This window comes from Anser anser (assembly GCF_964211835.1).
Source record: "Anser anser genome assembly, chromosome: 2".
Lineage (NCBI taxonomy): Eukaryota > Metazoa > Chordata > Aves > Anseriformes > Anatidae > Anser > Anser anser.
In genome coordinates this window covers 142,194,000-142,221,048 of record NC_139721.1, presented here as the reverse complement: position 1 = coordinate 142,221,048, position 27,049 = coordinate 142,194,000, and the positions used below count along the sequence as shown (strand labels likewise).

General features: G+C 34.6%; 1 protein-coding gene across 1 annotated transcript in view; it reads right to left on the bottom strand.

Annotated features, from left to right (window-relative positions):
• The window catches only part of MALRD1 (MAM and LDL receptor class A domain containing 1), a 266,757-nt gene that overhangs the window by 178,732 nt on the left and 60,976 nt on the right, over positions 1 to 27,049 (bottom strand). Inside the window, exons 17-20 of the mRNA XM_083826051.1 lie at positions 26,495 to 26,907; positions 13,094 to 13,181; positions 10,269 to 10,445; positions 7,752 to 7,929 (exon numbers count right to left, since the gene is read on the bottom strand). Of these exons, the coding sequence (XP_083682177.1) occupies positions 7,752 to 7,929; positions 10,269 to 10,445; positions 13,094 to 13,181; positions 26,495 to 26,907 (856 nt within the window). The remainder of the gene's footprint in view (positions 1 to 7,751; positions 7,930 to 10,268; positions 10,446 to 13,093; positions 13,182 to 26,494; positions 26,908 to 27,049) is intronic.

The following is a 27,049-nucleotide window of genomic DNA, read 5'->3' as shown; positions in this document are numbered from 1 at the left end:
CTACATAAATCTGTGGAGAGCATCCTTGTTTACGTAATCTTCACTCTTATCACTGATGACCTATCTATCTATGTTGTTGTTTAAAAGCTTTCTGCTAATGTCTGTCACCAACATTAACTTGCAGCATGTTTGATCAGAGAGCAAAGGAATCTTTGCTTATCTAGTCTTTAATCTAGCTGGTATAGAGACGTGGAATTTACAGGAAGATGAACATACAGTACGGAGATGAGTTTGAAGGAAGCAATAAGAAATCATATATTTGCATATAGTTCACATGTTATAGTACTGGCATTCTCTATGGATGTATCCTTTGTAGCAGAGGCAGCTAATACATAGGTGATACCCTGTTCAGTCTGTCAAGCTGTGACTTTTAAAATGAACTATTTCTTAGTTGGCATATATATGCAGTCACTTGGTATTCCAAAACTTTCCATAAACCCAAAATATCAGTCTTTCTTACTCTGTACAAAAGTTGTTCTCTTCTTCCCTATATCTATTCTTTGAATGATTTTCAGCAAATGTAATAGTTTCTTCATTCATTCTCCTATGAAGACAGGCTGATATAGCTGGGGATGTTCAGCCTGGAGAAGAGAAAGCTCTGGGATGACCTTATTGCATCTTTTCAATACTTAAAGGGGGGTTTATAAAAAACAAGGACAGCAACTTATTTGCTCAGGCAGACAATGACAGGACAAGGGGGAATGGTTTTAAACTAAAAGAGGAGAGATTTAGATTAGAGGTTAGGAGGAAATTCTTCACTCAGAGGGTGGTGAGGCACTGGGACAGGTTGCCCAGAGAAGCTGTGGATGCCTCATCCCTGGAGGTGTTCAAGGCCAAGCTGGATGGGGCTTTGAGCAACCTGATCTGGTGGGTGGCATCCCTGCCCATGGCAGGGAGGTCGGAACTGGAACTGGATGACCTGTAAGGTTCTTTCCAGCCCAAGCCATTCTATGATTCCGTGATTGCACATTTACTGACCTGACCCCTCCTTAAATTCCTTTCTTTCCTATTCCAAAAACTAATCCCCACTTCTTTTGATATTATTATTATTATTATCCTTTAAACTCTAGAAGTCAATGATCTTGACTTCTTGATATGAAGGTGAGTAAATCTGGCATTGCCTGTATATCTTATGAAAGTGCTGAAATTCAGCATAGTAAGTTTGCAGGCACCCCTGCCAGTAGCTGCAAGATCCCAGGCTTGTTTGGAAAATTATTTCATGGAAAGCCTCTTAAAGTGTTGGCAGCAACAATAGATTTCATTAAAATCTTGATACTTGCCCTTTGAAAATAATTAATTTTACCTCTTCTCAGTACTGCAAGCATTTCCTATATAGTGAGATTCCTATGACAGTGTAATTATCCTAATTAGTTTCAGACAAATTGCCAACATTTTAATGGATGTAAAAATTTCAACATAAACAACTTTGCATATTTTCATACTGTGATTTTGTTAATAACTTAGTACTGAAAGTATCTTTTAACATATTGTTAGCAAAGAATGTGCATATATAAAAGGATCCTTGCTGTATTTCCCCTTTCAAGGCATTCAGGAGAACCGTGGGAACTGAAAGCACTAAATGGGAATTGATAATGAGGGAAAGATCAGGTGTGTTAAAAACAACAACAACAAACAGTTGGAGCCCATCCAAAGAACTAGACCTAGCTGAAATATGGAAGTGTTATTCATCTGTAGTATTGTCAGGTGAAGACTCATGTTGTGACTTGCTTGTTTCACAGTAGTAATTATCGTTGTGATGTTTGAAAGCGGATCAAAAATTAATCAGCTGAACTTTCCTATACACAAAGTCAGAAAGTTTAAACTCTAACTTAATTTAGTGTTGGACATCTCTCAGATTTTGGTAATTCATCTATGTATCTTCCACAAATTGTTTGTGAATGAGTGTTTAGATGGATGCAAAAGATACCCTTTACTCTCTGGTTTTCATTTAAAGTGAAAACTAAATCTGGTTGGAGAGCAAACAACTCCTTTTCATAAATGAGTTCCAATTTCTTCCAATTCTTAGCTATAACAAGAAAACACAAAAAGGCAAACAAGAAATAGAAATGCCAGTATCCTGAGAGGAGTAAGCATGCCAATGATTAGCACATGATAGAAAATTTGACATTCAAAAAGCAGCAGCTACCACTTACAACAACTGTAGTAGATCCCTCAACATTGTATCTCCCTTTAGAAATACAAAATAATAATTAAAAAGAAAAGAAAACAAAAATTTGTAAAATTGCAGTTTCTCCTCTAAAGCTAGTTACTTTTTCTAGATTCTTCAGTCAGTACTATTCAAATAAGAAGAAAACAATATAAAGTGCCATGACCAGGCAGACCTGGCTGGAGAACAGACTGGCAAATTAGTGCACACAGACATAAATTTGGTGCTTTAGATTAGTTAGAGATAAGTTAGTATATAATCGCAGCAGAAGAGAGATGAGTAACGTGTAAGCACCTAAGTCTTTGCTTAGTGCTCTGGCACAATTTTTCATATTGTGCTGAGTGCCACACTTCCGTATTACGGCAATCAGAACCAGCAGTATCTAAAATTAAGCAGAAATCGGAGTACTCACATTAGCACACTTGAAATACAGCACTGACACACAACTTACAGCCAGAGAGCAAGGTGCACAATGCTAAATGAACTACAAATAAAATGAAGTACTTTGAATCCTGTTCTCTTTCTCATACTAGCTGAGCAGAACATCTTGGAAATAGCAACCAATATCAAAATAGTTTCAAAATACATTAGATTTCTTTCTCAAACCATGATCTCTACGCATTCCTGTATATACAGCAGTGCTTTCTCTATGGATTGTGCATTTTCAAATGTTGAAAATCTCTGAACTGAGCTCTAGACATGCCTTTTAAAACGACACAATTACACCTTTTAAAATTGTATAGTGTTTGGTACTTTAAGAGCAGAAACTGTATCATTGGTTTAAGGCTAAAATAGCATAAGACAGACAGACCATACAGACCCGTAGATATCCCAAACTAAGGCATAATAAACTTATCTGCAAACAAACAAGCCTTTATAACTGAACAGTAGAGCAAAGATTAGCATGTATCTAACCAGTCTAATCCACACCCCCCCCCCCCTTTTTTTTTGTGGCTTGTTCTGTCATTGTTGTTGTTCTCAGAGAATGTTCAAACTCTCCCAAGATTTACCAATAGCACTTAAAAGTATTGCAGCATACCAACAACTATGCAAAGCAAATGACCTCAGAGATGAAAATTCCATGTTTTGATCATAACACAGCAGTCACTGGCTGTTAGTTAGATTTTCTCCATTGGAGATTTTAGCCTGATGGCTTCTGACTGACATAGAGCTGAGATTAATTCATGGCATTTCCATGGCTCATCTGAACCTGACACAACTCATTAGCATTCTGTCATATCTCCATAAATCCTGTGAGGCTGAAGGCAAAGGGAAACAATAGGAACAAGTTTCCTTCTCAAATAACCAAGCTTGAGGTGAAAAAGCCAACCTTAATTTCTAATCACTGTGGGCATTAGTTTTAATTAGCAATTTTCTGCATATCAGTATAGTATCAAATTGTACTTTACTGTAAAAACTCCTCAGTAACTATATATTTGGTTAGCATCACATGTCTAATACCTATGGTCTTGTTACTAGCCTTATTGTCACCCCAGATATTTGCCAGTGTGCACAGTACACATTACCTGTGATGATTTTCATTACCTGTGATATTTTGTTAGTGCTTTAATGAAGTACTAACACAGCCACTTAGAGAACAAGCATATTCTAAGCTACACCTTGTTCAAAAGACACTTCAGAGAAAAAACTGTTTTCTGAATCTTGAATATGTGAGTTCTTCTCTGGAAAAAAAATCCTAATTAAACCAAAAAGGATTATAGAATGAATTGCTAACAGACTTTTCTGTAAATGGTTTTGTCAAGATCTCTGGAAAATCTCTGATTATTGGTAATAATACAAATATAATAAGTATAAAAGTAGGAATTTTCTTGACATTACTGGATAGATAGAAAGGCTAAACTTCTTTGTTTTGTTTTGAAGAAAAAAAAAAAAGAAGAAAATAAAAAGAAAAGCTGTATCTTCCTGTGACTTCTGCACAGCAAGTGACTCTAGAGTCCCTTTGTTCATCTCTAGGTCACTTGGTTCACCTCACCCTCCAGTTTACAACTCCACAGTTTGCCTTTGACTTCCAACTTTGCACTCTTCCACCCAGGCACTAGGAGGCTCCTGCAGCAATGATTTTCTTGTTATACTTATGGATTGTTCACCTGCCCTTGCACCCATGAATCCTGAGACAGTGCTGTATCTATTAAATCAGGTTTCCCCATGGGGTAGCGATTGCCACTTGTGAGAGAGAAAAAAATGTCTTTACTCCTTTTTCCAATTCCTTGTTTTACAACTTTCAGTTCATAACTCTGAACTAAGGGGAGAGGGGACACAACAACAAAAGCAACTGCAATACATGGTGAATAAAATTGTAGGTAATAAACACTTGAATTATCCAATAATTAACAAAAAATATACATACACAAAGTTAAAAACTGGTCAATGTTCAGTTCTTGCCTTTGACCACAGTGTGTTCTAATAGTGATAAGATGATCTTAATCAGGGAAAAACAAAACAAAACAAATAAAATAAAAATAAAATAAAAACAGTAGGAAGATCAAGCAGGTCCTCATGAAACACAGTTAAGTTTCTAGCTTCTATTGTAAAAGTTATGGGGGAAATAAGCTGTACTGAAGAGGATGTTCAGTTCAGGGAACCCGTATTACTTCTGTTCCTGGCTGGTCATTTTTCCCGTTAACCTTTTGTGTTTTGTTTGTTTGTTTAACACCAAAAAAAAACCCACAAACTTATCTTTAGGTTCAATGTATCCCATCAGCTACTGGATATTCAAAAAAAAAAATAAATTTGTGCATGTTGCTACCAGCCAGCCGCATCCTTTGCACAACACTTTCCAGGTCACAGTTGATGAGGTCTTTGTCCCCTTCATACAAACTACTCCTTAACCAGACTTCACAATTTTAGAGACTACATAGTATTTACCATGCACCCAAAAACATATTTCAGTGTACATTTCAGTGCTCCTTTTGTTTTCAGTTCTCTGTTAATGGCACAAAACAAGGGAGACGTACAATGCAACAATACAATATAAAGATGTTTTTAACAATGTCAGCTAAGTGAAATGCAGTATGAAAAAAATAAGCTCCTTTAAGTAGTTAAATTCAGCTTTCTCTTCCTCTTCTCTTTTTTTTTTTTTTTAATGAGCAGTTTACTTTGGGATTATAATACTCTCATCGATTTTAAAGTTCTTAGACTCTCAGCTCTCTTTTCAGAAGTCAAGAACTGTTTTTAAGAATATTAATTAAAAACTTTAATTTTTACAATTTTTTCCTATGCTAAATACAGATAATGATTGTCTGAAAAAAACAAAATCAAGACAGATGTGCTCAACATATGGTGATCAAGGTAATTATTTACAGAGCAATAATTATCATGTGATCTTAGAATTTTTGTTCTACATCCTTTTTGGTTTTGCTTCATTAGTTTTGATGACATATTTGGGTATGAATTATCATATCAATTATGTGCCTACAATATTTTCAAATAACAGTCATACCCAAATATCATTATTAATATTAAAGAATTTACTATACCACTACCCAGTTTCTCTCAAATTTAAAATGAAACAAGCCGTTCTATCCTCCATTTCTCAAGTCATTATTTTCACTTAATTAACGTAATTACAGGTTCAAGTGCATACCCCCCCCCCCTTACAATTCATCAGTCTACATGTGGTTGGCCCAGATGTGTATTCTATGAGAAACTGGTAGTTTGGATCTCCAGCAATTCACAGGTATTCTGCTGAAAGAGCTCATTGTAAACTGTATTGTACTCCACTCTTGTATCAGGATGAATCTACTAATTTCTACATGAAATAAACATCTTTTACTTTAGAAAGCAAATACATAAGATGGAGTATTAGAGCTTCTGTCATCTAAATCCATGGAAATTTGGGGAAAAAAAAGATGAGAAAATAAAACATTTCACAGTTTTAGTTCAACAAAATGCTGCTCAGTATTCCCTGCAGTAATTTGGAGGCCTCATGCTCCCATTCTGTTCTATAAGGCAAGAGAGACAGAGAGAGAGAGAATGAGGAAACAGCACAACCAAATTACATCTCATGTGAAACATCACAACAGCAGTTCATTTCAGTGTTGCCAGCAAACCACGATCTTTATGGATCATTTAGGTTCACTTTTTATCAGTCATTTTAAATATATAGTTAGTTTCATTAAACTTGGAAAACCAAGAAGTAACAGCTCCCATCAGTGATCTGATAAAAAGTATTTTGGCAAGGAATAACAATTAGTCACATCTTGTTGGAAACTGGAATACTACAGACAGAAAAGCAACACTGTGAAAGTCTTAGCAGAGCAGTAATATTTTCTTTTTTTTTTTTTTAATGCAATGATATCATTCATCAGAAATAGATGTATTATATATATGTATTATATGTATATATGTGTATATATATGTTATATATGTTATATATGTATATATTATATATAACATATATATATGTATTTCTGATAAATATCACTGCATTAAAAAAAGAAAATATATTTTTCTTTATCTATAATATTTATAGATAAAAATAAATATAAAAACATAATAAAATAATATAAATTTATAATATAGATATAATATTAATATAATATTAATATTAATTTTATAATATATAAATAAAATATTTGTATGTATAAAATGTGTATATATATTTTTTCTCTATATATAGAGAGAGAGAAATTAAGCTGAACTTAACTCTAAACAAACTCTGTTTGTTTGTTTTCTCATACTATACTGGTTAATTATTAATTGACAGCTGAATTCACCAGACCCTTCCTTGGGGAAACTTGTACTGCCCACCCCTGGCAAAACTGCATGGATAACAATAGCTAGTAAGACAGTAAAGAAAGTCTATAGTGTGTGTATACCATCTAAGAAGGAATTATTCCCAAACTAATCAAGAGGGTGACCACCAGAAGCCAAATTAAACAGTAACCAATGAATTGCAGTCTGCTTTCAAGCAAGTGAGGAGTCAGCTTGCAAAGAATTAGCATGAAAAATTTGTCATAGTGAAGAGAGTGGAAACAGCAGCAGCCCAAACTTGATTTTGTTATTCCAAAAGTTGCTTTGCTGGTAAAGCAACAGACCTGCATAGACCAGAGCATCCTCCTCACTGGATACTACAAGCAGTCCACATCCAACTGGTGAGCTGACAGTTGAGGTGCTACAGGGGGGCTGATTTCTCATGGCTTATGTATAAGTGGATTGTAGGTTGTGGCATGGATACACATAAAGCTGGAGCAGCTGTGTCTCCAAACCAGAATAGTGTGCAAAAATTGTCTTCCCAAAAGGGGGAACATGTTTGTATCCTGCATGTCCTCTGGCAGAGGAGGTGCAGATGTATTACTCTAGAAAGGCATGTGTTAGAACCTTTGGGGATTGCTTACAGAAGAGCATTTAGAAATTTGTACCTGTTTATTAATATTTTATAACTTGATTCATCTGTTATATTGACAATGCTGACTCTGTTTATTGTCAGTTAATTACATGTCAATAATAAATCAGTAAACTGCTTCAATACTGAGAACTGGGCATTTTTTCCCTGTGGTTATCCATATATGGCTAAACTCAAACTGTCCAAGAGACAGTTGGGTACCTGAAAAACTTTACTCACGTAGTATGATCAGTTGATGGGCAGTGTTCTTCTTCCCCAGGATATAGATTTGCTCCGCTTCCAAGTTCCCACTTAAATATATTTGTGTTGTGGATGGAATCAGTTCTTGAATTTTGTTCCAAGGCTGGTTGATACCATCCGCACAGGGTACGATCCTCAAAATTGCAGACTTCCATGGCTTTAGAGATGAACAGTGAATAATACTTCATGTTTATATAAAAATAGGGAACCATTAATTTATATCATGATAAAATAAATAACCTGGCAATAAAAAGAATTCATTTTAAAGTATACAGTGTATGCTTACTCACTATGAACATGAATAGTTTTTCCCTCTACAGATAAAATACCAATGATATTTTCCATATTATTTTCTAAGAGGCTAATATACTGATGACATTAGCAACTCATTTCTCATTGGATACAAAATCCTCCACAGAAACTCTGAAAAAAAAAACAACAAACAACAAATCTTTGTTTCAAGCAGTCCCTGAAAGTTACACGATAATGCAGCTATTTGGCATTGGTGTCAACTACTGAATAGTTATCTTACTAAATAAATATGCAGCTGCTTGTGCCTCAGTTTTTTGATTTCCTGAGCAACTGGACAAGGAAAGTAGGTTCACTACCAACTGTCCCTTCCAATGAATCCCCCTAAAAGAATGTTTAGATGAAAAAAACAATCAATCAATCAATCAAAGTTTTTTGTTCTGCCACTTATTGAATATTTATTCTCTAGTACACACTTCCTGAATATTCTGCAGAAATTTTGACTATAGGTGATAGAGTGAGGAGTGAGTGAGTTTTAATTTATAGCTTTTATATCTCCATTAACGAAGCAAACCACAACCAGTCTGGTTACTCATATAAAGATGTGATGCTTCTTGAGACTGATGAGTGACATAGTATTAAGGTATTATTTCTTTCTTTCTTTCTGTTTCTTTCTTCCTTCCTCCTTTCCTTCCTTCCTTCCTTTCTTCCCTCCCTTTTTTCTTCCTTTCTTTCTTCCTTTCTTTTTCAATTGCTTTAAAAACATTGTTTCAAATGCCTCTGAGAAAGATAACACCTTCCTGAGAACAAATTTCTGCCCTTAGTCAGGACATACTTAACTCCTATTCCAGCATTATCATTTGAGTGATAAATTGCCATCATTGCTATAGTGATTGGAGACTTCAGAGAGAGCAAATATATGAAAGTGTATTCTCCCCAGTACTTATCTCTCTCAGAAGGAAAAGATGTTTTGTGAGACAATGTAAATATCTGAAGAAAAAAAATCTTCTATACAAAGGGCCTTGCATATATTTTTCAGTGCAGTTTTTTCAAAGGTTGGTGTTTATGCACTCTACAAGAAATTACCCAACTGACATTTATATAACAGATTAATTCATGTAAGAAATAGACAGAAGGGAGCCTAATGATACTTTTTCTAGTTGAGTCTTCAGCCCTGAAAGAAGTGATTGGAGTTTCCACACCATGTGTAATGAATGCAGAGTTTTAATCATCAGTGAGAATAGGTTAGCTTGCAAAGAGAGATGAGGTCAATGTCTCTAGATGTCTGTCCTTCTCATTAGTCATCTTCCAAACAACAGTAATTTCAACTATTGTGCTTTACGGGAAAACAAAGTCTTTCAAAGTTTCTTCTAAAATGCTGTAGTGGGAACTGCCTTAACTCAAAAGCAATCAGGAAATGTCTTAGACCTCTGTGGACAACAGACAATGTCTGGTGACCCTGTTCATTGTCCCAGCTTCACTATTCCCATCTGACTGTCAGAGCTTTGGGAATTTAGAGACTGGGATTTGCTGACCTTTATGTGAGTATGCCACTCCACATACTCTAGCCTAACAGCTGGCACCTACAGCAGGGTTAAATCTATTATCTTTCTGACCTAGGAGTCAGTAACTCTAATGTAACCGTAGGTTCCTCTGCCAATTCAAGATTTACAACTTATTTGGATGCAGAACAAAATCAGAGTTGTCAAATAAACAAAGAGGTGATGGCAAAAACATCCTCATGTCCCTTATGTCCATAACTGAATTTCACAATTCAGTATTGCTGAAAATACTTTGGGGGGGGATGGAATCACTGAAGTAAGAAATGGACCCAAGTCCAAGATATGTGACCCAAATACCAAATATAAGACGATAGAATTATTCTCTCTTCAACTCTGGCTATTGAACATTCAAAAAAAAAAAAATTAAAATTAATATGCCATTTAGTTTGAGAAACTGTTTTCACTTTAAAAAAGAAGGGGGGGGGGGGGGTTGTACTTTGGTAGTAAGTTGAATTGGAATATAAAATACCATGTCTAAATCAGCCCATTAGAAAGCAGAAAGTGCACAACATCTCACATGTGCTCATTAAGAGCAAAATGTTACTCTTTTTCTGGGGAAAATCATGTTAAAAAATAACACCTAGATACTATTATCAAACGTCAATGCTAAAGAAACTGGTGTTAAGCAATATATTGAATAGCCACAAACTAATAAGATAACTAACAGAAGATTTAGTATACTCACCACAATCTGATTCATCAGACTTATCAGAGCAGTCAGGTCTAAAATCACACCTCTGGATCATCTGGATGCAATGTCCAGAGGCTCTGCAGACAAACTCATTCTCTGTGCAGTTGTTCATGGGGAGCGTGGCAGGAACTGAAGCTCCTGATAGAGTTGTAGATACTGTTGGCAAGTTTCCTTTAAGAAATGAACAAATTTCTGAGAAAGACAACCAAGGCACATAGATTTTTAACGATTTCTTCCCTTACCACTCACATCCTTTCTCAAGGATAAAGTTTTACTGGAAACAAGCCTGGGTGGCCATGTTGAATGTCTTAAATGCCTCCCATTGGGAAGCGAATTGAATGTGTAGTGGCTAGGTGTCCTCAGTGGAAAGCACTACATTGGTCGTGTTAGCCAACCACCATTTGTAAAATCCTCAACACTTGTAGGAATTTATTTATGCCTCTTGCACGTCTTTCAAATTTAAATGAAATTGGTCAGTCATTTCAAAAACTGTCACAGAGACTGACAGAGTAATCAGAAAAAAATAATTTCCCTGTGAAACAAAGCTAACAGATTATTAGATTATAATGGCCTTATTTCAACACATCAATTACTGCAACTAACTGTTGAAATTACTATATAACTTTCTTAACTTTAAATTTCATCATTGAAAAAATTAGTTTTTCCCAGTAGAAGAATTATTCTGAGGTCATCAGCTTGTCCCACTACTTCTTTTCTGTTTCATTCAAACTCATTACCACATCTTTTAAATCCATTGTCTTTGTCTTTTCCTCTTATTCTTTACTATGCATACTATGCACCTTTCTTCAGGCTAACTCCCATTTCTTGAAAACCTTTGCTATCACTGTCCATAAAAAGAACTTTCATTTTACAATTCCTTGTTTAAAATCAATTATTATTGAAATCATTAGCTGTAGTGCACAAAGCACTACAGTAATAGTAATACAATAAAGTAATACACCTGAGTTAATTAAAAAGTACATGTGAAGACTTTGATATAAAATGTATCTGGGACAGCAAAGATTTTTTTTTTCCCCCTTAAGGCATAGAGCACCAAGACTGATAATGAGGGAGGAGGAAAAACTTTTTGAATTAAATGATATAATAAATAGATCTACAACTCATACTAGCATCACGGACTGTATTGGTCAGAAATTTTTAAATACAGATGGAACATTCAGGTCCCTGCTCCTGCTCCCACTCCACTGGAACAAGAGAAGACTTTTTCAAATACCATAACCTTCAGAATGGAGTCAACTCCTTTCCCTCATTTGAAATAACCCATTTTGTAAAATTTATGAAATACCACTCTGTCTAGAGCAAATATCATTTAATAGCTTATATTTCAGGAATTCAAATGATTCATCAAAACTGTATGCTCAAGTTTCTACATATTTAATGTTACTTATGATTGACTTTACCATCAGGCTATCAAGCCCATCTCTCCATGGCATCTCTCCATGGTCTGTATCTCTGTATCTAGTTACTAGTGGGACGATACCAGCTGGGCTGCCAGTACTTAATTCCAGGGTTCAGGAATGAGATGTGGTTGCCCAGTTTTTTGTCCCTGGTCCAAGACATTAAATTTGGTGGAAAGTGTTATAGCTATTGACTGCTTTGCCTACTATTCCCACAGTCTCTTTGAATCTTTTTTGTTTCTTTGGATTTTTTATGGTGTGGAGGAAGTAGAGGTAGTAAAATATAAAAAGAAGAATTGTGAAATGTCTCAAAAATTACTACAAATACTTTTTAGAAGTGTAAAAAGCACAAAGGTTGTTTCCTATTCAGCTGTCTACTATCACAATTGAACAGTTTACTTTCATTTTTCCACAAAAAACAAACTTTTTTTTCTTATTTTTGAACTTTGAAACTCTGATACACTTTGTACTTTGCAATTTTCTTGTTTATTTTTATATTTATTTATAACTCATTTGAAAATATGTAGAGATTTTCTGGTTAATCTTTGAAAGGTTTTCTTCCTCAAATATAAAGCATTGTACAGTAATTGTGTATTTGAAATTTGTTCTGAATTGCAATTTACATGCAAAATTTTATAATAAATGTCATTGCACATTGTATAAACATGGCAAAATTTGACTTACTTATCTGCAAAGAAATATGCCACAAATATTCCTACTAGACCTAATTATGTATCTAAAAGAATTTTTAGAATAGCAGAATAAAATGCATCTGCACCAAGTTTTAGACTTAGTGCTAAGACACTGATATTTAGAAAAAAAAATATTGTTCTCAATTGTTTGCTGTTCTGCAGCCTTTTTATGACTGTAGCGGCAGCTAATAGTCCTCCTAAAACCCCTTCTGTGACAGAGGTAATGTTCTACAATTCTGTAGACATTGTACTACCCTAGGTAGCAATGACTTCTGAGAACAAACTGCCTTATCATCAGAAGTGTTTGTGTGTTGTAGCAAGAGAGCAATTGACACTGTAACATTAAAAATTATTCAGGAGAGAAGGAAGGCTGTATGAAACTGATTCTGCTAAATGAAAGGTCAGTTTGCTTGTACACAGTTAAGTTTTCTTTCCTTTTAGGAATCAAAATTCCAAAGAGTATGGAAGATCCATACCTGTTAAGCACTTGTTAAAGCGGGTTTATTTAAGACCTTATGAGCACAGCAGAAACTATTTCCTGTTGATGGCTGGATATGAGGTAGGAAGGAGGGAAACAAGTCTAAATTTCCTTGTCAGATGTGAGTTACAGTTTGATCTGGTTTTGTTTTTCCCGTAGCAATACTTACAAATGACAGAAAACAATCAGCACGGATAAGAGATTTACACGTAACTTTAACTCTGCTCTTACCATTGTAAAGAGTACAGCCTAGAAAGGACATGTCATCAAGTCCAATGTCTCCAGTGAAGCCATCTCCTACTGTACCTTTCACCAAGATCTGGGGAAAAAGCAATTACAAAAACATTTTTCAGTATATAGTAGACTTCCACTTCTCATTAAATATTTCATAACGATTGATAGAACATTTGCCATGTTTCACACTTAAAATGAGATTAAAATTGTTCTAGGGGATATATTCTATTTAGTGACACTTTACAGAAGACACTAATTATTATCAGCTTTCACTGGTGGTCACATTAATCATGGTAAACCATAACACTGGCTGGCTTTACATTCATGTAAATCCACTGAAACATCATTGTGATATAAAATGATGGCAAGACATTATCATAAGTGGCACATTATGATTAGCTCCTTTCGTACTTATCATAGTAACATTAAGCATGATTAATTATAATAATGTTCATGTGAATTCATTATATACCCTTATACAAATCTCACTGTGATGAAAACAATTAAACAGGTTATAGATGTGCTCTGGAACCCTTTAAAGAAAAATGTTCTACAAATTTATTAGAATTTCCAATGCTATATATGCTTATTTTCTCATTACTGTCTACTGATGAGGAATAGGAGATGTTAGTATTTCTGAATCACTCTATGGATGACTGAATAAGCCTCTTTTCTTCTGACTGGTATTGAATTATAAAAATCCAAGCAGATGATTGTGAAAAGATTTAGTGAGAATTTCCTTGATGTAACTAATTTATAAAACCCATAAAAGAAGAAAAATGTCGTCCTCAAAACACACTTAAAAAAATATTTTAGCTGATCCACTGGACTTCAAATATTAAAATTGCTTCTTTGCCTTTTATTTTGAAAAATGCTTTTGTGTCACCTTCCCCACCCACATAAACATTCATGCTTCCAGATCATTCTGGAAACCTGCATAAAATTTCACGTTTTTCATTTTTTCTTCCTCAGTTCAATAAATAATTTCTACAAAGAAAGAAAGTACAAATAGGGACAAAAATACTGCAATTGTGCTTCAGAGTAGTGTTACTTCTGGTATTTTTGTCATAATTTAATTTTTAAATATTTTATTTGTAAAGAAAGCTAATTTTCACCAAGTAACGAAGCGCTGCTCCCAGTTCGAAGGTGCAACATTGTGTCGTAATTCTTTTGATCAAATGTCCTTGACATTTTGGAAATATACTCACATTAAATGTCATTTCAAAAATATATGCTTGAATTTTATATTTCAGGATTTCATTTGTCCTATATTAAAGAAAATCATGTGATGGATTACCAGTTTCAGAATTCAGCACTGTGTATTAAACAAGCTTCTCGGTAACTTGAAAGTGAGGCAAATAAAAGGATTCTTCTACACACTGAGAACCATTCATGTGATACATACACGGAGCTTTTGTAAGTCTCACTTTAAATTATTAACAAGTGAAAAGAGAAAAAAATATAAAAAGTGCAATGAACATCCTTAAAGCTGTAAAAAATGATAATATCAGTCTTAGCATGTTGAGACTGATAAATTTGTTTGTGCTATTCTGAAGTTGCATATGAATAACAGATTTGTTACTGATGCTGACATCACAAGAGTAAATAAAAACAATTATACTTTATTTATAGATTATGTCCAATAGACAAAATAGGTATACTACAAGAAGATGGATATATGACCCTTACTATGGATATGCTGATGTTTAATTTAGCATAAAATATCTAAAGTGAACAATGTAAAATGACTGTATTACTTATTACTGATTTCATCTATTATGAGATTCTTACTTTTCCCTCAGAATATCCACTTTTTTTTCTATGTTTAACTTAAAATAGCTACAACTATTTGTCAACAAAAATAGCACAAAAATGTATAGAAACAGAAACAATCAAGATATCTATTATTCAGAAATGTCATGCATGAAACTTTATTATTCCAAAACGACAACATTCGCTTCAGTTTAATTTTGACTGGCATACACACAGCATCTTAAATAAAATCTTGACTTTATTTTTAAGCATGAGTTATTATCCACTCATAATTAAATTAACTGTGAGCTAAAATTCAGTCTTAGAGGCAGAGGGTTTGTTAAACTTATTTATATAGTTATTACTAAGACAAAATCAAGCTCTGTAAAACTATAATATTTTTCAGTAGGATTGTGCTGAACTCTCACTAATGTTAATCAGTAGGTTGAGATTCTCTCCCCATCCTTCTCCCCGTGCAGATCTCCCCATCCACGAAATTCACACATTTTGAGGATATGCGTATCTATCATCTTCCACCAACCTTTACCTGGAGGAGGTAGCATTCCTGCACCTTAAGTAGTAATATTTAGTGACAGAAATGGCATTCCACTGTTTACTGTAGAAGTAACACAATTTAGAAAACCTCTTCATTGTTATGATGATGATTATCATTACATTACTTAGCTGTTTGCCCCCTCCCCCCCCCTTTTTTTTTAATCTTTTATTATTTATTTATTTATTTATTTGCTTGGAGAGCCTGACACTTTGACATATAGCATGAATTCAGTTAGTAAGACAGAAAATGCAACGTAGAGGTGTATGTTCAATAGATATTCCTTAATGAAGGAATATAAATAGATATTCCTTAACTTTGAGTACATTCAGGCATAAAAGTACAGTTCTAATCAACATAAGGGAAGCATAATCTATATGAAATTATGGTTTCTTTATAGATTTTAGAAATGAGAACCATACTGTGTTGCATTTGATAGCTTAAAATTGAAAATAGTATCAATTTATGATCTAGTTATGCAGTATAAAACTTCTGTCTGCACTGTGGTTAAACATTGACCACTTAAATTAATTTGCCTTCTGAAATTCTGCAAACTTCATGAGCTATTATTAAACAACCTCCAGGAAACTCATCTACCATGAAGCTCATTTCACATCTCATTTATAATTTGAATGAGGATAAATTGTTCCCAGTTTCTCCAGCTTTCAGAATTTTAGAGATCCAGTCTGAATCCACTGAAAGTTTGATCCACTAAAAAGGTGGCAAAACGTATGCTACATAAAAGAGGTGAAAATACTCCATAAGAAGCAAAATGCATTAGAATGACACTTTGTGTACAAAAAAAAGGATTAGTATTTTTATATTTTGAATAAAGTAGATTTTTGAAGGGTGAAAGAACATTATGACAAATGTTAATAGAATAATTCCGTGTGACATTGTTCTGTATAAATGTTCCATTTCCACAGTAATGCTCATTTCTGTCACTAGCCAATTCCCTCTGAAGGTTAGCAAAATTAAACCTTAATTTCCATGCAAACATAGTTTTAAGTAGAATTGAATTCATTGCAAAATCCGTGAGGTACTGACAATTCTAAAGATATCTGAACGTGTAGGGAATACTGATCTTAGTTCTGATGTACTTAACTAGTCATAGAGCCAAACAATATCTCAGGTTTGTCACAGGAAGTGTCAACTGTGTTACTTAGTGATTTTATTAGAAGTTAGAACTTGCTAATTTTAATTAGGGTTATTATTATTATTTCTGATTTTAAAAAAATGGATTGCTTTGAAGAGGGGAGAACAACCACACAAGTGTATAATAGTACAAATAAATTACAAATATTTTGTTGTAACTTACTGAAAGCAAATGCAGTATAGAAATATGCATTTCATTGCATATCTCTGAAATAAACTAGTCTATATTTTAGTGCTATGCATATTCAAAGGAAAACATTTCATGCCATCAAGAAAAGTAACCAATTTCTTAAGAGATGACAGAGTTTTTGTAATTACAGATAATGGAAAAACTGTAGAGCCATTCATTGCATGAAATCTGTAACAAAATTTCATCCTTCATAAATCCTTGTAAAGAAGATATTTTCATGTAACATACAAGTCATAGTAAGACTTCACTTTATGACCATTTTTTCAAGAATAAGTAGAATGATATCTCAACAAGTACACTGAGAAGGGAAACTATTTAATAAGTGAAGACAAATTCTCAGAATAATTGTGATAAAATCTGTGAAATTTAGATTTAATTTTGACTTCTTTAATTATTAGTTTATAGTCTCTTTGATAAGTGATTCTGAACATGTTAATTTTTTCCTCTCTAGTTTTGTTCATCTGTTTCATCTGTCATCAAAGAAGTCTGCTCTGCGGGGCCTGAGACCACTTCCCAAACCTCTGATCTAGGCTTCCAGTAGTTGCATCCTGACTATGTGGCACTTAACTCTTCTGTTCCTTCCACGCATGGTGTTCCTTGAAAGAGCTCGGGTGCTCTGGCAAGAAAAGGTGTCACAGTATGTTGTATTGACCCTGGGAGGATTAATGACTAGGCAGTCAGGGTTACAGGCATAATGGGGAGCCCTTCTACCCCTTAAAACAGGCACAAGTAGAAAAAGCTCATCAACTTCTGGAAAAAACATCAACCTTAGGTAACCAAAAAATTCCAACACTACAAGTACAGAAGACTGAAATTCTATTGACCATATTCAATAGCCTGTCAGTCCTTTCCTTTTGTTTCCATGAAAAACACATTAGAAGTGAATACTTCAGAACTTCTGAAGTTGAAACAACGTCTCTTTCATGCAAGGGTCCAAATTAATTCTTATAAATGATCTTGAGGATATATACAACAAATATTGTGACAAATCTTGTGACAGATATTTGATGCTTTACAGCGCTTGGTTTTACAAGATACCGAAAAACACCAGCTGTAATCCAGTACAGTAATTTATTGTGCTTCATTATAGGCTTGTTAACCCTCATGCTGCTTTATGATGTTTTTCCAAGCATTTCTCTAAACTACAGGGAAGTATTGCATTTCTGTCATTTTACTGGCCATTCCTTGGTGCCATTGGGACTGCTCACATCCATAATAAGTGTTTACATATTGTGGAACTCAGTACTTTGCTGTATTAAAGCTTCCTTCCTTGGTACAAAGCTTCCTTCAAGATAAAAGATCCTGTTTCCACTCCATAATATTAACATTGGAAGGATTATTGCAGTTGTAATACACACATATATATATATACATAGAGTTCCTAAAATTTTGAGAGAGTCTAGTTTAATGAAACAGCATGGTTAGCCTGCTCACTGGGGAGACAGCTATCTGCTAATTATAATGCTGAAACTGTATTTACACCAATTTAAGTTTAAGGTTAGTTTTGACTTCATTTACAAGGATTTAGAGAAGACTCCTCTAACTAAATAAAAAAATAAAAAATAAAAAAATTCCAGAATGAGATTTTCAAAAGCAATCCAGACTGTAAATATGAAGTGCTTAAAAATAAATAAATAAAAACCACACATGCACAAAAAAGTAAACCACAGCTGTTCCTCCCCCTCCCAAACAAACACGACATAAACCCATACAAATGCCCCCCAAAAAAACTCGTCACAGAAAATCACAAGCACACCAAACAAACAAACAAAAAAACTTCAACAAAAACAACAACCAAAAAAAAACACACCATAAACACATAGAATCATAGAATATCCCAAGTTGGAAGGGACCCATAAGGATCATCAAGTCCAACTCCTGGCACCACACAGGTCTACCCAAAATTTTAGACCATGTGACTAAGTGCACAGTCCAAACACTTCTTAAATTCAGACAGGCTTGGTGCAGCGACTACTTCACTGGGGAGCCTGTTCCAGTGTGCGACCACCCTATTGGTGAAGAACCTCTTCCTGATGTCCAGCCTGAACCTCCCCTGCCTGAGCTTGACACCATTCCCGCGGGTCCTATCACTGGTGATTAAGGAGAATAGGTCAGCGCCTGCCTCTCCACTCCCCCTCGCAATGAAGTTGTAGACTGTGATGAGGTTCCCCCTCAGCCTCCTCTTACCCAGGCTGAACAGGCCAAGTGACCTCAGCCGCTCCTCATATGTCTTCCCCTCTAGGCCCTTCACCATCTTCGTTGCCCTCCTCTCACACTCTCCAACAGTTTAATGTCCTTTTTGTACTGTGGTGCCCAGAACTGCACACAGTACTCGAGGTGAGGCCGCACCAGTGCAGAGTAGAGCAGGTCAATCACTTCCCTCGACCGACTAGCAATGCCGTGCTTGATGCACCCCAGGATACGGTTAGCCCTCCTGGCTGCCAGGGCACACTGCTGGCTCATATTCAACTTGCTGTCAATCACAACCCCCAGATCCCTCTCTGCGGGGCTGCTGTCCAGCATCTCGCCACCCAGTCTGAACATATAGGCAGGATTGCCCCATCCCAGGTGCAGGACCCGGTACTAAATAAATAAATAAATTCCTAAACACTCATCTCTGCAAATAATTGGGAAAAACACAAAGAGAAAGACTAGGAAAAGGAAGACAAGCAATGAGAAATGGAAAGTTGAAAATGAAGCTATTGCTAGAGTGGAAATCCATTATGACTAAATCCTCGTCTGAAAATTACTACCAGGAAATAGATTAAAGTCAAAATGGAAAAATGATCACAGGTGGTTATTAGAAGTCTAATAAACAGAGAAATCCTTGATAATTTTCAGACCAGCTTTCAACACCAGATTTCAATGAAAGAAATTAATTTGGCCAACTAAACATTAATGAACTCCAACTACTATGTGAGCATACACACTGAAATTGAGGCTTCAAACAAGGAAGTAAGCAGATAATCAAATCAAGCCAGAAGGCTAGCAGTTCCTGACAGCAATAAACTTGGCTCCATAAGGGAAAAATGACTACAGAAAATCTGGAATCATAGTTAGTATATCAAAAAGGGTGAGCTTCTTGATGCACCTCAACTCATTTTCAGCATAATACTTCAATGCACAAGAAAAGCCACACCAGAGATCAGGTCAGCTGTACAGCTAACTGCACTGTGCCTCCAGAGGGCTACTGCTACACTCGCAGTGAGAACAGAACAGGCATGCAGTGTTAACTCCCAATCTCTTGGCAATGTTCACAAGGCGGGGGCTGTAGACACATTGTTGTCCTAGCAGCCCTTGACAGAGACTTTTCTTTAAATAACTTGCCAAGTTGCTTTTAATTCTGTTCATACTTCCTTGTACCCAAAATATTCCCTTGCAATGAACTGCACAACAGACCATCCCAAAATAGTTCGTTTCTTGATATTTTGTGTTGCCTAATGAATTCAGTCTACCTCTTATTCTTTGTACTATAAATAATCATTCTCTGCACAGCTTCTCTATGACACCGATGATTTGATATTCCTCTATTACCTTTAAGCCACCTCTTTCCAAGACAAATACTCTTAACCCTAGTATCATAGAAAGGGTCCAACTTTTCTACCACTTTTTTTTTCTTTTATCTTGATGAGTTTTCCTAATATACCAGCAAACATACAACTACATTGTTTTGTTTTCTTAGGATAAAGAGATGAAAAAACATTTTTTTTTTTTCAGAACCAGTCAGCTCTGTGAGTGGTGAGGATAAGTCATAGCTGCATATGCTGGTACACTACAGTAACAAGCTCAAACATGGTCTCATCACATTGCTATTCACACTAAGAAATAATGCTTGTCTTTGGGACAATAAAAAGGTATGCAAATTCTTCCAGCTAAGCTGTATGCAGAAAAAATGAATATAGTTAAAATTGGTCGCTCCATTTTAACCAGTGTAAGTCCAGATATTCAATCTGAAACATATCAATTAATGTTTAGAGAAGACTGAAAAAAATCTCTACATTTATCTGGAACTAAAAAAAAAAAAAAAAAAAATTTCAAATGCCACTGCAAATTGAGAAACCTAGAACCTTGAATTTCAATAGTTTTGATGCTTGTTATGCAGGAAATAAAAATTGAAATTTTCTCTCTTCCAGGATACAGTTGACAAAGAAGCTTAGCAAGCCATTGTCTCTTGCTACGAAGGGAACCAGATGATCTTTAAGGTCCCTTCCAACCCAAATCTTTTAATGATTCTACCATCTTATAACTTGTCCTGCTATATTATTTAAGTCTAAAATATAATTTTCACCACTAGAAATGTGTGAAATACAAAACATTTATTTCTAAAATTTCAAGATTTTAAATAGCATTCTTTTTGTTTGACACAGAAATCAGAAGCACTTTAAATTTTGTTTGTAAAGTGCACTTACCCAAAAAAAACCAAAAAGACTTTTTTTCCCCATTAGAACTCTGTGGTTTTGTTTGTGTTTTGATTTTTTATATACTACTACAGAGTTGTGGTTTTTTTTTTTTTTGGGGGGGGGTGGGTGGGGGTGGTTAAGCAATCCACTCTCAGAAAAAGTAATTGCAACAAATAGAATCACAGAAGTAAGCAAAGAGTGAGATTTGTTTTCCTTATTACTGAGCAGTTTACCAGAATCTCCAAGCAAGAATCACTATTTCATCACACTAAAAAAAGAAAGGGCAGAGAGTTGAGAAAAAGGTAGATATTACCTATGTGATTGTGATCTGTTACCTAGTAGTACCCCATATACAAGTTTTAGCCCTTCTTGTCTTTTTTTAGATCAATGGTTAGAGTTTGAATGTAAATCATATATGTTTACTCCAGATGTATTTGACACCAAACTTACCATATCTCATGGATATATTATAACCATAAAATAAAGAGTAGCTGGATATAATTAGGGAAAATATAACACATCTTGATTATCAAGGTTAAAAATCAACCATAAATACACACCTCCACAACTAATTTTAAGGCTATTATAAGAATTAGGTAAACCATCCCCTCCCCCCAAAGTGAGCTAATTTGCCTTTGAATTTGAAGATTTTCCTAATAAAAGTATGTATGTGTTATCTCTCTGTAACAGAAATAAAAAGGTGAAAAATGAAGACGTAAATTAATGTATTAACAGACAAGACAATCACAAGAAATCTTCCTTTTGATTCTAATCTTTCTTTAGATTAATTTTGCTGCTAGGTGTGAGTAACTTAGAAAATAATCTCTTTTTTCTCTTTTATCCAAAGTATTTTAAAATATACTAATTGTAAAAAGGATACCTTTGGAAGTGACCCAAGGCTTCCTCTACAATAGACAGCCAACACTTTTTGAAATGAAACTTCCAAGATGACTGTCTGGCTAAATTGGTACCAATGACACTTGTAACATTTCACTCTGTGAGTAGTCTAGCAAAGTAAAACAAAGCCTTCCTGAAGGCTGTTTTGCATCACTTCATGTCTGCAAAAGAAAGAGAATCCCAGTGATTCTCAAAGTTGTTTCCCAATGGCTCATCTAGAAATTATGCTCAGTGACTGCAAAGGAGAGTGCCTCCCAGTTCAGCAGTGGGTGGTTACATCAGATCCTGGGAGCTGAGAAACTTAAAAAGGAGAAGACACACTGGAATCCCTTAGAGTTTTAGGACATACAACAACAATTTACAGTTGTTGTTGTCCATATGGTTTGAACCTTATCAAAGGCCTATAACCATCTTTGTTTATAAGAGATACACATATACACCTATTGCACAAGAACAAAAAGTGCATTACATTGGTTTAAGATATTTAAAAGTAATAATAATATGTTTAATGATATACTAAATTTCCCTGAGATATCCTAAGAACCATACTGTAGGTATGTGATTTATATCACGACTAAAAGGAGATTACACTGCCCAAAAGGAGTGATACAGAATTTTGTCATGGTTCACATAAAACCACCATTTCCTTATTCTGTATCCAGAGAAAATGGAATGAATAGAGCAAACTAAGTCAGCTACATTTATCCAAGATGTAAATATAGAATATTTGCACTTTCTTCTGAGCAGAAACTATGTCAGGTATTATGATTATTCAAGAAAGATAAAAGCAAACATTATTCATAATTGATATAAGTAGGCTATCATGGACAGATTGGTATTTTACTACTTTTTCAAATGCACTTTTAAGGAAAAAACATGTAAGTACACTTCCCAGAGAGATTAAAATTAATTTAGATCAAGCGAAGAGATAAGTACACTCAACAGCTAGTTTTATTTTCCACGTTAAATCAAGTGTCCTATATATTAAAAATGAAATTTGACATGGAATATATTTTCACTTGCAATTTTCACCAAAAATAATTAATATAACTTTGTAAGCTATTTTAAAAATTACAAAGGTTGATTACTTTTGCGATGCATCTAAAGAGTTACATATATAAAACAGCTGCTGAAACATTACAGGTGAATATTGCACTGCTTGCTTACATCTGTATAGAGGGGGAATCACAAGCTCTGGCAGTACACTATACAAACATCACTAAGCTCCCAAGAATGTGAGAGCTGTAAATCTCCATTTAAATTTAAGTACTCCCCAAAAATGTCCAGAATATACAATCACTCAGTAATTGCTTACATTAAAATACCAGATTATTAAATTCTTTGCATACTTGTCTGTCATACCCATTTTCTGAATTCAAAGGGAAAGTCTGGATCACTACAGGTGCAAGATATGTGTGTTTTGGACCAGTTTTGTTACTTGTCAGTTTTAGCATTTGAAAGAGATGCTTAATTTTGGCTCAAAGACATGTATTCCTTTCAGTTAAATAACCTACCTCTAAATTTCCTTTTTCACTTATACAGCTTGTCCTGTTTGGCTCATTGACATCACATTTAACACTCCGATGTAAATTATCTGATGGAACAACAACAAACCTCAGCAACAGTTTGATATCATCTGGAACAGAGGTCTCCTGTGAAGTTTAAAATTCTGAGAAAAAGCTTGAGAGGAGGCTGATGTGAGGAAAAAAAAAAAAAAAGTCTTTGTGTGCTGTTCCCTTTGGGTTTATCCCAAAGTATTCAGTTAAAGGCTCTATAACAGTTTCTTATCTATAGACTTCCAAATATTCAAAAGTCAATCTGTCTCTCTAGATGGCCTCAAAGATTTCTCACCGCTGCTTTAAATTTTTGGCCAAGAACCCCTTCTTTAACTAACAGTCAGTATATAGGCACAATTGTTTTTAAGTTCTCATAATTGGCTTTACATGCTTGTAAACAGACTTAAAATATGCATTTGGGAGGTTTACTATTAATAGACTGTTCTTTCTTGGTATGAGGTAAACAAATAACAGACTTGCATAGGGAGGGAAGAGGAAAATGTGGTATCAACTATCTTAGATATATATTCATCTCTTGCAAATAATCATCTCATGATGACTTAATTCTTTGTAAAACAAGCCTTCACATTACTTCATCTAGAGACTATAGTTTTCTCTTCACTAGGACCCTCTAGGAAAAAAGAAACAATAAATAAATAAATAAATAACCATTTCCTTTCCAGCATGAAGGAGGCCTATGAGACATCAAGCACTTCAAGCATTCTGGAAATATCAAAACACTAATTTGAGAGCATGCAGGGAAAACAAGATAATAAACATGAAGACGACAAATGTACTACTGTTATCCAATCAAAAGATGACCTAAAACTAAATGAGAGGCTATTCTAGCACACATCTCAGCAGAAATATGGCTTCAGAGAAAAAGCAGTAACAAGGTGTGGAGATCTTTCCCAAACACATTTTTAGCCCTAGAAGGATTCTGACACTCTTCATTTAGAAGGAGGAACAGAAAGAGGTCAGATTTTGACAACTTATTAACAACAGAATAAGTCTCTCTCTTTAAAATTTCTGAGTATTGAAGGGTGATGGGCTGTGACACAGCACACTCCATCATTGGAAATGGAATACACAATAATGAACACCCGATACTGATCTTTCTCTTCAGGACAAACTATGAAATGATACCTTACACCACAAGTTCCTCAAAAATTAGGATAAAAAAAAATTGCAAAAATTCATTAAAAGAATACAGGATCTCTGAATTCCCTACAGAGAACTAGGCAAGTACAATAGAAAGCCCTACAATACATAAGAAAAAATACTTTCAGTTACCAAACAGACCTTCCTAACCTTCAAGAGGGTATATGTAGGACACATGGTTTTATAGTTCTTTAGAGAAACTACCAGACATAGAATATGTTTCCTTACATATATATATATATATATATTAGCAAGTACGTACAGCTTAATTTATGCTAGAATTACACGATAGTATATCAAAATTAGTTTTTTTGCCAAATGCCCTTGACCACTCTCAGCATAAATTCATCATATATACACACTTATGAAGCTTCCATGATAAAAGTCCCAACATTAAAAATAAGTAGTGAAAATTTATTTTGAAAGATTTTTTGTTCAATCTAATGAAATGCTGTCACATCTGAGATTTAGTTCTTTCATTTTTACAAATGTATAACATTAGAAACCGTATGCAAATCAATGGACCTACATTACTAGAAGACCAACAAAAATGAGAGAAGAATCAGTTTGTTAGCAAAAAAAAGTTCAACTCTGCCGCATGTTGGATGAAAAGGAAAAAAAATCAGGGCTTCACAATACTTTCAACCTAGCAGTTGTCATTGACACCAACATACCACTATCACAATAGTGCATGGTCCAGCTCTAGGCCAAATTATCATCAGAGTTAAAAGAATGATTTTTCTATTTAAACATAAATAAAATTTCTTATGGTCACACCTGCTGAAACTCTATAAATTAATATGGCCTTGTTAGGATTATATCGATATGATTCTCCTTTACATTTCTACAAGTGGTCTTGGCAAAAAATTATGTTCTTCTAGGGGGCTCTGTGCAGTCAAAGTAATATAAGGGTCCTTTCAAATACAGTAGAACTTTTCTCAAACTGAAAATAATCCATTGGGAAGCAAATATGGGACATTCTAAAGCAGATATTGCATTATGTTGGATACAAAATGTTTTTTTGTTTGTTTGTTTGTTTTGTTTTGATCTCAGAGGGAGGGGTGCTGTTTTTTTTTTTTTTAAAGTCAATTTTACAACCAGTTGGCAGTCAAATGAATCAACGTCTACTCTAATAAACATGCAAGTACATTAACCCAACCAGAATAAACAGACCACACGTAGCAAAGGTAAATAACATACACAACTTTAAAAGGCAAGAAAGGAAAGCAAAATTTATAGCTGAAACTTACAATAGTAACTTCTTTCCTTAAATGGTATTTGATTGTTCACCCACCCTTGCAACCAAATATTTTGAACTAACAAACATTTTTGTCTGGAATTATATAATTAAAGATTAATATGTAACTATGGAAAACTCACTCATAGAAAAGCCTATTCTTTTTAACTGTCCTTTTTCGTTGAATTATTTTTTTGTGAATCTGTTACAAAACAGGCTGGAACAGAAATTTGTTGTGACCAATAGTCAAAAACCAAAAGTAGCAGCACCTACTTTAAATACCATTTGTTCATATTCAAAATATTATAATTATCTTTTTAGAGGGGAAAAAATAAATTCCACAAAAATAAAATCAGCCATATTTCCTCAAAGAAATATTACCCACAAATGGATTTCAAAGTCAACAGCTACTAATAGCTTTAAATTGTATTCATTTATATGTTTCCACTGTTATACAATGCAGCAAATAAACATATCACAATCTATAAGGATCATACCTGAAATGGCTTAGAGCTGCTGATGTACAGTGTCTGTCTTATCCATCGGTTTCCTTGATTTCCAAACTTGTACCACAGCAGCCATCCCTTGGTATTACTCACAGTTCTCTGGAAGACTGACAGCAAGTAAACTTGCTTTCCAAACATATGATAATGAAAGCGGAAAATGCAGGTTCCGTTGCCAGAAGGGTTGAAGAGAGGACTAAGCAAAACCGCTTTATCTTCAAATTCGTGTGGCTCAGAAGACTCCAGGTATAGGTAGTGTCCCCTGCCTGTGCCTGTCGTGTGATCCTTTAATGGGCCTGTATTAACCGTTGGGGTTGGACCCTGTATTCTGATCCAGTCAAAGTCATCCTTAGTGTCCTGCTCCCAATTGCATAAACCATTTTCAAAGTTACACTGTAGGTCAGGGTCTGAAAAGCAGGCAGAACAGTCAAGTGAAATCAGTATCAAAAGGCAGTACTGTTTTAATGTACTCCCCATTCACTTTCTTTCTAGTATAAAAATAAAATATTTTCTTTTTCTCCTTACAAAAATTTCTAATATAGATAAAAA